Below are 10,889 nucleotides of genomic sequence, written 5' to 3'. Positions count from 1 at the left end.
CAAAAGAGCACCACGTTGCATGCCTGCCTGTATGATGTGTAGCCTCTTCGTGCGACAAAAAGCTCTCTCCGCCTTAGTGACCCACTGCGCATCAAAAATGCGTACCCGAGTCACCAACGGAATAAGATACAGCTCCAAGGTACTCCAGGGATCCTACTAGTGGTATAGTATCAGTACGGTAAGAAAAAATCCAACTGGTATACTGCAATAGCAAGGACAAGTTGGTCACCGGCCGACACATTTAGTGATTAATGAATTCTGCAAGCCATGTTTCCAAGTTCCAAAGTAGAAGAATGGGCCTGTAAACGTTCTCTTAGTATATGAACGTTGTCTTCTCACACAAAGAACGCAATAAACATACAATTTTACACCCAGGATGTGAGGAATGTTGCCCACAAGGATGCTAGAAATGAGCATTTGTAGTATCGGGGTTTCCCGGTCTGAGTGTATTGGGCTATCTGCACCAGGGGGCTGCTGCGGTCGAGGCTATGTCGACGGCGCCCGGTGGAATAATCCAGTCAGTCTGGAGTGGTCCTCAAGCCATCGCCTCCTGCTATTTTTTTTTTTTCAATGCCAAACGCATCAGCCCCGAGTGGCCAATCAAGCCCTTTCCTTCTACTCCGGCCACTCTCCCCCACTTGCTAGCCTTCCCAGTGCTTTAGTGACTTGGCCGGTTTAGGGTGCCTGGATGTTCCTGGAGGAACATCCAGGCACCCTAGGCCGGTTAATCTTGGGGCGACGCGTGGTGGAAAGCGGCAACGCTGGCAAAACGTGATCCGCCGCGGTTCTGAGTTTTCTAACGCTGGCGAGAGCGCCGTTACTTCGGCAATATCAAACATAGGTTGCATTTTATTTCCTCCGTGATTGGTTGCCTTGGCAACCAGGCACAAGCCGCTCTCGACTTCGGTTACGGTCGAGTGATCCAGGTTAAGCTGGGGCCCCACCTTGCGACATACGGGCACTGCAGGCGTACCACTCACTCCCATTGGGAAACGGGCGATGCGTTTGGCATTGTAAAATACAGGAGGCGATGCTCAAGCATAGAGTTTCATACTTATATGTACTAGAGGGAAATCTGGCAGCTAGCGACGTTCCTCGCCTACTTGGCTTGGACTTTCCTCGCCTACTCGCTAGCCACATGGTTTCTTTTTTTCCTCGAAGCCAAATTAAAAACAAGGTAAGCTTTTTTTCTTGTTCATCTTGCATGAAGCTTCGGAATAATCACTGACAGATAATTTTTTGAGCTTCAATTTTATAGTAACAAAACAAATTTGAATAATTTTAAGGTAATAATGTAGCTTTTTTGCAGCCAGAGCCAACTTCTTGGCCTATTCTTGAGCCATATGCCAAGGAGAAGTGGAACGTACCTCCCCTGCACATGACGGAACGCTCGCTGAAGCGCGGCTTTCCTAGACAGTGGCACTAAATTTCCCGCTGGTGTGTATTTGTATGAAACTATGTTCTCCAAAGCTCGAGCCTGGCGTTTCTTTTCTCAACGGGCCCTTCGCGGCCGTTGTAGCCGTCACTACACGATTATAAAACACACGGTGCTCCTTCCCTCTCTGTTTATCCTTGCAAAAAAGAAAAAAAAAGCGAACTTTCGTGTGCGGGCGAATGAAACCGCGAAACCGTACATTAAATGTAGCGAAAAATTTGCGTTTTCTTTTTTTTTTTTTTTTTGCGTATCTGTTTTTTGTTTTATAAGGTCGCTATCGGTTCTGTGCCGATGGTGCTGGTGGTAAAGTGCATTTGTTCTGGGGACAGACACGATTTCGTGCACTGGAACATTTTATTGCCAAGTGGTGTAAGTCCTGCGCCGAAATGAATGATTTTTTATGCTGCCACTGCGGCAGCCGGATTAGAAGAAGAAAGCCGCAAAGCGCGCGCTCAGTTACCGTGCGCTGTTCGGAACGCGATCTCAGGCCGCCCAGACCATCGTCTGGTCTCAGCTCTCCACACGCAAATCTCGCCATGGAACCCAGCACCAGCGAAGAAAGCGCTCTAAATGAACCGAAGGCTAAACAAGAGGCACGTGACTCTGTAAGCATTACAGTCCAATGCTAAATTTCAGTTCAACCTGAAACAACGTTGGGCACTTCGGAGATGAAACTATACTTGAGCCGGAAGCTGTTGAAGAAAGAAAAATTGCGGTTAGCTTTGAACCATCTGCGCTTTCAGTGTCGTTAAATGAGCTGACGTCACGAAATCGCCAGGGGGGGGGGAGGCGGTGCTGTGGCACTTCTGAAGGAACTGTCTAGCGACAAAATACGAGTAAATGGGTCGAATAATTTTGGCACATTAACTCCACATTCCGGACTTTAACCTTAGCGAATAATCGGTTAACGTTTCGAATGCCGGTGTTTTCCGTACAATTACCTTGTGCCGACATTCTGTCCAGTATGATATCGTACACGAAAAAATAGGACACAACGCAGATATTTTCGGAAACAGTCGAAGTACGGGGTGGGGGTGGTGTCGCTTGCAGAAAAACAGCGTGCTCTCCCACCGCTCGTAAACCGGTGGGCTGTGCGGAGTCCAATGTGGAAATGAAGCGCGCAGCTGAACTTGCCGGGCATTACTTCGACTCCGTTGCGCTTCCTCCGGCAGCGCGTGCAGGAGCGGGTGGACACGCCCCGAGAGGAGCTGGTCATGTCGGCGCACGCGCTCGCCGTGCTGGCCTTCGAGTTCCTGATCATAGCCTCTGTGGTCGCCTACATCCTGCTCACAGCAACGCACAGGCCGAAGCCGAGCGAGTTCGAGCCCTGCCTGAACCTGAGCTGTTTCAAGATCGACCTGGACCTGCACTCGTCGATGAACTTGTCGGTTGACCCGTGCGGAGACTTCTACCAGTACGCCTGCGGCCAGTGGGGCAGCTACCACGAGGGATTCGCGGACCAGTTCGAGCTGCTTCAGGTCAGCCCTGCTGGTTGCCCGACTTTCACACTGATCCTACAGCCTCTCGATGGGTCGCAGAAATCACTGCCCAGTCGAAAAAGACCACAAGAAAAATGTCTGTAGTTTGTCGTATTTTCGCGTATCGCACGGTCGTCTTGTCGTATTCTTATCGTGTCGTGATTCTGATGTTCTGTCGTGTGTTAATTTTGATGTCGTGATCCTGATGTTCCACCAGCAGTTACACATGGTTTGAATGTTATTGCCCATTTTGGAGAGTAGCGTAAATGGCAGTTCTGTTGTGTCTACAGGAATGTTTGTCGTTGAGAAAATTGACTTTCTCGTTAGGACAGAAATGTATGTCGTAACAACAGATGGCTTCGTCGTGGCGACAGGACTTGTGTTGTCACAACGCTTTTTTGTCACACGACAGGAATTATTCTTGAGTTATTGCGGTATTTCCGTTGTGATTTTAGACTGGGTGGACGTTAGCGCTGGCTGGAAGGGGGACTACCTCAGAAAACGCTGCCGTTTTGATGCTGAAAGCATTACTTAAGTACCTGTCGTACAGCTTCAACTGTCTTCACGTGCACGTGTGGGCGGAGAATCTTGAACCTGAGCGGCAGGTTCAAGATTATCCGCTGCCACGCGCTCCTCACTGAAATGATGATCGGATGATGCACCGTTCTCCTTACCCGCTTCTCGTTGATGGATTAAGCGCGATGAGGAGAGGGATTCTTATTTCGCTTTTCACTAACGTGTGTCATCTCGGGTTAGTAAGGAGCGGAGCAGGATGAAAATGACGAGACGTACGGGTAAAACTTCGCGTAAAGCTGAGCATCACTGTTCGCATTGTGCGATAAAAAAAATTTCCTTCGCAAAAGAAATTCTGGAGATTAATATGAAAGCCCATGAGCTTTACGCTATAACTCAAAGCTGTTCATCGAAACACGTTAATTAACAAGCAAGAAAACGGAGCCAACATACTCTGAACATTCTACACCAAACCTTGAGTACGGTCCGTCTTACGTGCCGTCCGTGAAAGGAATGTTGACAATCACACTCCGCGTAGATTATTCATCTTTGTTAGCGCTCGCCCTCATTTCTGTAACGGGGTCGCGTACAATTAAAAAAAATCAAGTGCTATAACACAGCGCCAAAAGGGCCGTCGCTTCTTCGTTAGCCCACTCCCGCTGTCCTGGCGACGGCCGTAGGCGAATGGCGAATCTAAATGCCGCCCTAGTAATGTCGAGCTGAGCTCGGTAGGCCTATCTGCGGGGTCTGCTCATCCGTATAAGTCAGATGTACTTTCTCCGGTCAAGTAATCTCTAGAGTGACCTAACCGCACCCATCTCCCTGCAGCCCAGAACCCCCCGCTTCGCGTGCTGCATGGTGGTAGTTATTCTCGTTAACCAGAAAGAAGACACACGCCGCCGGATTTACGAAGAAAAAAAGGCTAAAACGCCTGTCTAGCCCAGCCGGCATGAAAACAAAGAAACACCACAAAGCTAAGAAGCTAAATATCGATGACAAATGAGCTGCCTGCGGTCTCTTCTAATTTAAGCACTAGCACTTAACAATACGCATACATGTACCTGCCCAGATTTTCTTCGTTAATACTCGCCCTCTTTTACTGCTGTCAAGCGTTGTTTAGAGAATGCTCACTGAAAGTTTACACCTAAAGCAGGCAAGTCCAGCAGGAGAAATGCCGCGGAACCAAATTTTGACCGATAAATCAAATGCAGCTGCTAAAAGACGACCGACACCATTCTTCCGAACACGCAGTAATCGAGAACAGTGTATACCTGCGCGTATACGTGCGCACTGCTTGCACTGATGGGACGGATGCTCGTGTACGAACAATATATCCGGCTCGGCGCAGCCGAAACTGCCACTAGCAATAAGTATGACTGCATCTCTTGTGTATCAAAACTCCCAGCAGCGTCTTTCCGAAGAAATTTGTGACGCTGAGTACGTAAATGGCAGTCAATCAGCCTCATTTATACCAAAACGCCAAGCCGTGCCGCTCCGCTCTTCCATGCGCTTTAACACGAACTATTTGGCGTGCAATCCAGCCTTCTGGTTGCCTCAATGGGCGTAGAGGGATGAGTGTACTCGTGCACTAGTTTTATCGTTATACAGTAAAAGCTCGTTAATTCGAACTTGAAGGGGACCATAAAATTGTTCGAATTAAGCGGAGTTCGAATTAGCAGGCGGGCGCTGGAATGAATGAAAATCGTGCCACACTGCGCGGGCCGAACACAAGGAAGCCACCTCTGCACTCGTCATCGCGAATTAGGCGCTACTACACGTTTGTGGCAGGTGATTTCGTAAATAATGCATCGAAAATAATAATGGCATGCGCCGGAGCCATGGAGGAAAGAATACTCAGGAGAGGCCCCTAGCATCCCAATGCATTGCGAAAAGTGTGGAGGAAGTTACGTCATTTTTCTTGAGCCCGTGGACAATGTTGCTTACTTGTTTACAACTGCGGCGGCCAAATTTTAAGCAAATAGAACGGACAAATTTTTAAGGGGCTTGGTATGTCGCTGCCTCGCTACGCTTGCAAATCAGCGCAGTCGCTACGACAAACGTTTGTAGATTACGCCAGTTTGAAAACTCCGCCGTCAGAGGCGGCCTTGACTCGTACCCCGGCCGCAGCGGCGCTTACGTCGCGTCGAGATCGGCGGAGCGAGCCGCTGCCGCCGCCGGCGACCGGCGGGGAAAAACCCCTTTGCTCAGCGTTGGCAAGAGCCACAGTTCGTTCTTTGCTCACTTTGTGTTTCTTCGTTATGAAGTGAAGTGAAATTTATGGCTGCTGAGACGTAGCGCGCAAAAACCGCAGTGCTGTACGACCCCAAACAGCACTCCCGTCGTCTGCGTTCGCCATCCCGCGAGCCTGTTGCTATGACGACGACAAACGCTACTTTGCCAGGCTTAAGAGCTGAAAAATCGTCCTTCTATCTCAAAAACGAAGGTCGTTTTTCGATTGAAACTTTAGGTGAGGGTTAGAATGGGCAAATTGAAGGCGAAACCAACAGCTTAGAACATAATATCGCACCGAGGAATTAGCGACGAAGCTGTTTTCGCTTCGAAGCGGGAGGGCAGGGCGACGCCATGTTTGTCAAATCAAACCGGAGACAGCAAAGGATGATGGGATAGAGTGCTGGGCTCCGTGGGCTCAAGTCATGGCGGGACTCGGCTTCACAAATGTGACGTCAAGGCCTCTCCTAACCTTTTCTTTCCTCCATGGCCGGAGCACTGGAGCCGGTGGCGCCCTCTGTAGACGCGAAATAAGCGGTTGCAGGAGCGTAGCGCGCGCGTGGCCACGCTGTTGCTTTCTGTTTCGTTGTTTTGCATCTCTAGTAAATTTGGTTTGGTTTGGTTTTGCAACACATTGTAATCATTCTGGGCCGATTTTTCTGTCAGGAGCGATGGAAAACAGCGGATCATAGTTTGAATTAACCATGCCGACGCGTTCGAATTATCGGGAGTTTTCTCCCATTGAAATATGCAGGTTTGTGCCGGGACCGGGGCGGGAGTTCGAATTAACCGGAAGTTTGAATTAAGCGAGTTCGAATTAATGAGCTTTTACTGTATTGACCAGCTAGCTACCCTCGGTTGCGCGTAATTATTTTAGATTAGCTCTGAGCATTGCACTACTTTCTTCTTACGCAGACCAAAGTTGCCAGCTTCGTGAAGCAGCGGTTGATGGAAGAAAAAGGAAAGCTCGAGGCTGGTGGCTCCACCCAGGCGACCAACAAGGCCGCAAAGGTCTTCCTGTCGTGCGTCGACGTCTACGCCCAAAAGGCGGACACGTCCGCCATGCTTCAGGAGCTAATCATCTCGAAGGTCGAGGCCGGGTTCGCGGACAAGACCAAGATGGTGCCCACCAAGGTGGAATTGCTGAACCTCCTCGTGCACCTTTCTCTAGAGTGGAATATTCATATCCTCGTGGAAGTCATCGTGGCGCCGTTCTCCAAGACGGAAAACAAGCGGATCCTATCCATCGACTACAGTGGTACGGTTCCGCTGTGGAAGCGACACAAGGAAATATACCTAGCGCCTGAAGCTCTCCAGCGATGCTTCACGGACTTCGCCCGCTTGCTTTCGAGCGGAGGCGCGGAGACCGTCGACGTGGCCAGGCTTCTCCCCGTAGACGCTTCTGTCAGCACGAAATGGAGCATAGCCGCCTCTTCACCGAACAAAAAAATGAAGTACGTGAACATCAGCGAAATACCATCTCAATCTGCCGAGTGGAAGTCCGCGCTGGACGAGCGGCTTCCGGCAGACAAGAAACTGACCGACGACAGCCAGATCCATGTCGGCGACGTCGGATTATTCAAATTCACTGACGAGGTGCTATCAGAACACGAGCCCAAGTTCATGTACCAACTCGTCCGGTTCCACGTCGCCCGGCTTCTAGCACCTTTCGTCTCGCACAAGTTGGTGCAGTCTACGTTCGGGACCTTGACCAACGACACTGCCCCCACCGAACTCGTCAAGAGAGAGTGCGTCGCAGCAGTCAGTCGGGTCTTTGCCTTGGCGTGGTCGATGTTCGTCTTCGGAGCCAAGATAGCGGGCGAGAAGTCTTCGAAGGCACACGATCAGTTAAAAGCACTCAAGGCCGAGGCGCGATCGTCGCTATCGTGGCTGGGTGACGACGACCGCAACGCTGCCGAGGCGAGGCTAGACTCGCTGAAAGCAGTAGTCGGCTGGCCGGACACGTTTGCCAATGCGGAGGAACTAGCCAAGCTCTATCCCAACTCGGTCGACAGTAAAGCCGCTTTCATTGTCACATACCTCTCTTCTGTCGAGCAACTCAGCAGCAAGCAGAGATCCGGACTCGGCGAGGCGGCGGACGGCGCTCAGGTTGCCGAAGAAGGAGGCTTTCCCGCATTCGAAGCGACCGCCGTCTACTCGCGCTGGCACGACTCGATGTACGTGTCGCCGGCCATTTTGTTCGAGCCGTTCCTGGTGAATTCGAGCGACGCCTTCACGTGGGGCGCTCTCGGACATGCGCTGGCGCACGAGCTGTGGCACGCCGCGTTCGGAGACGTCACCCTCGGCGTATCTCCGGCGACGGACGTCGTCGTCAGCGCCGGGAGCTTCAAAAAACACGAATGCATCGCCAAGGCGTTCACGGACGCTGGAGGCGATGCCAAGACCGCCGCTTTCTCGTCTGCCGAAGACTTTGCCGACGTGGCGGGGCTGCAGACGGCGCAAGCGGTGTTCAGCGGCAGCGCCGCTAGCACCATGGCTGGTGCTGTCGGACCTACGGGGTTCACGCCCCAACAGCTTTTTTACATCGGCTCCTGCTACAAGTGGTGTGCGCAGGACGGTTACGCCCACCCGCTGGGCTCTGCGGCCAACACCCAGCCTCACTTGCGCTGCAACGTGCCGCTCATGATGGTGCAAGGGTTCGCCGAGGCATTTGGCTGCGCCGAAGACAGCCCCATGCTGAAACTGCGCAAGGCCAAGCGCTTCTGCAACGAATCAGACTCGGGCTCACCCGTCAGCTAGTCGAGGCTTTAAGCTTCTTTTCGCCTGACACGGTGCCTTGTTTTTTCTGTAATGATTATTTGCTGCCCTGGTGAGGTTTGTTTGTTCGTTCTATTTGCCTATATATTTTTGTCACCTTTTGCTTCCTTTGGAAATGCAGCAGGTGAAAGTGCGCCCACCGAAACCAACAGTTGAAATGGTGATTCTCCCAGCGAGTCTTTATTGCCACGTTTTTTTTTTTTTGCATTCGCAAAACTAGCTACGTATTTTCTGTTTATTTTGTCACCGTTACTGCCGCCACGATTCCTCCAAGTGTGCGAACAGCTTCGCACGCTGGGTAAAAAATGTCCTGCGTATAATCAAACACAAGTACGACACCAGGTAATTACTATAAGTTGTCGTGTTGACATAGAAGTGGAAGGGGGTGAGTGGTATAAAAACGTGCATTCTTCTCACTAGTCTTGCTCAGATTGACGCACATGCTTACGAGAAATTAGTTTCAGATGTTGCATTCGGGCTGTACCGTTACGCCATCCTAAAGCAGCGGCATTAAATACCTTTCCTACCTTTGCAAGTGTATCGCGCCAGTACTTGAAATGGCTGTCTGTTGAGCGGTGGAAAAAATTTGTTTTCCAGCGCCAGATTTCAATATTTCATGCATTCCGCATATCGGGTGTTTGCTTACGCAACCTGTTGGATTAAGTGCGGCAGGACAGATTCACGTATGCAGGTAAATAAAACAGCATAAGCGTTATAATGCTGAAATATCCATCGTGTATAGTCAGCTTTGCATTAAAATTTCCGACAAGATTGCACAGCGCAAAAGACGAACAATAAAATTTACTTATCAAGGCTTCTTTACTGCTACATAAAAGTTACTCTTTTTCTTCGCTTTCGTGTCTTCGTCTCTTCGCACGTAAGTGCCCCATTCTGCAAAAAAGCACCGGTCTTGTCGTTGTTGTTGTTGTTGTTGTTGTTGTCTGGTCAAGCGAATGGTCGCCGCTAAGTAAAATCGTTTGGTCCTATGGGATTTGAACCGTGGTATGCACAAAAATCAGCCCGCACGTTGCCGGCGTAGAACAAAATAGTTGCTGCTGTTCTTTTCTTCGAGGCGCATACGCACTTGGAGGATTGGTCATGAATAGGGAGCTACCAAGGCCAATGTGCCCGCCTCACTAAATTCGGAAATCTATAAATTGCAAACGTACAGGTTTTAGAATAACGCGTGCCGCGTGACACTTGAACGTGATGGCACGTGAGTAGAACAAATGCGGATCAGCCGCGCAGAGCCCTGATTCTCCGGAAGCTGTGGAGTGTGCCGGTCTGCTTTCTGGCAGAATTCGCACTTTAAGATGAAGAAACACAAGCGAAGAAAGAGACGTATACACGACGTAGCAGAAGTAACTTGCTCCAAAAGACAAACGAGAGAGAGAGAGAGAGAGAGTAACATTTTTATTTGCCCTTCTACAAAGACTTCTGCGTTGCTGGGGGAAGAAGCTGCTGTTACCAGTCGCCCCCAAGAACTGCTTCAATGTGTTGGAGGAGGGCCTCCCAGTGCTCGTCTTCCGTCAGTCGTACCGGCCGGTGCTTTTCGTGCGCTTGCGGAGAGCGAGTTTGAGTTGTTTGGGGGGTCCTCTGGGGGGTCAAGCCACTCCGCCCAAGTGCCAGGAGAAGGGGAAAGGGAGTCTGTGTATATATAATCTCTAAGCAGTCCTACATGTAGTGCTGGTTGTTAGGGTACCCGTGTCCGCAGCGTGGGCAGCTAGGGTGGCCAGGTTTATTTTCTATGTAGCGCATGACAAACGAAAGCCAAGAAAGCAATGCAAATGCGATGTTGCGGCAAAAAAGTTTAGAATCGCCAAAATTTCGCCTTCGAAGCACATAAGCAGACTTAAGTGCCGCGAGGAATATATCCTTTTGTTTAAATACTGTCAAATATTTTCGTTTTATAGCTACGGTGATTCGGGCTTCCTTAACGGTACTGCAACCTCCAGCATTTCCTTCTAGTTTTGTTTCCAAAAGCAAACAGGGCGGACAAAGGTTGACCCCTGCCACGAATGGCGCCCATGCATTTCTTATTCCAGGACCGATTTACGCGGTGCTTCCTTCAGGTGAGGGAACCCTCTTCCGTGCTTACGTTCCTCCGCTGAGAACGTCGTCCCGCGCTTTGTGCCGCTGTAGCTAAGGTGGGCAAAGACGGGGGCCGGTTGCAAAATCGCATTAACGGCACTGTCGTGCTTCGAACAGGCGGCAGGTGAAGGGCCGTACGGAAGTGCGTGTTGTCGCCGCCAATCTTATCAAGGGTGATTCCCCGTGGGACACCTCATATAGCGATCGGCCTGCCTGCGATATGCTCAGCTTGTAGCTACTTTCGTTCGCAAAGAAGAAAGCAGAGTCGTGGCCTTGCGTGTGCACTGCTGTGCCAACGGAGTTTTATGCGCGTGCTCGGGAGAGCGCCACCATCAGGTCGGAGCATTTTCCCGTGTTGCCCCCAC

General features: G+C 50.6%; 1 protein-coding gene across 1 annotated transcript; it reads left to right on the top strand.

Moving 5' to 3' along the window:
• The first annotated feature begins 1,971 nt into the window (after nucleotides 1-1,971).
• On the top strand, nucleotides 1,972-8,415 carry LOC144179690 (endothelin-converting enzyme-like 1). Its single transcript, XM_077708137.1, has 3 exons — nucleotides 1,972-2,040; nucleotides 2,608-2,913; nucleotides 6,571-8,415. Exons 1-3 carry the CDS (start codon nucleotides 1,972-1,974, stop codon nucleotides 8,413-8,415), a joined length of 2,220 nt encoding a protein of 739 aa, XP_077564263.1.
• Nucleotides 8,416-10,889: the final 2,474 nt, after the last annotated feature.

Source organism: Haemaphysalis longicornis, unplaced genomic scaffold (assembly GCF_048455015.1).
Source record: "Haemaphysalis longicornis isolate Haplotype H1 unplaced genomic scaffold, Haemaphysalis longicornis Haplotype H1 scaffold_4, whole genome shotgun sequence".
Classification (NCBI taxonomy): Eukaryota; Metazoa; Arthropoda; class Arachnida; order Ixodida; family Ixodidae; genus Haemaphysalis; species Haemaphysalis longicornis.
The sequence above is the reverse complement of the archived record's forward strand: the minus strand, read 5'-3'. Positions and strand labels throughout refer to the sequence as shown.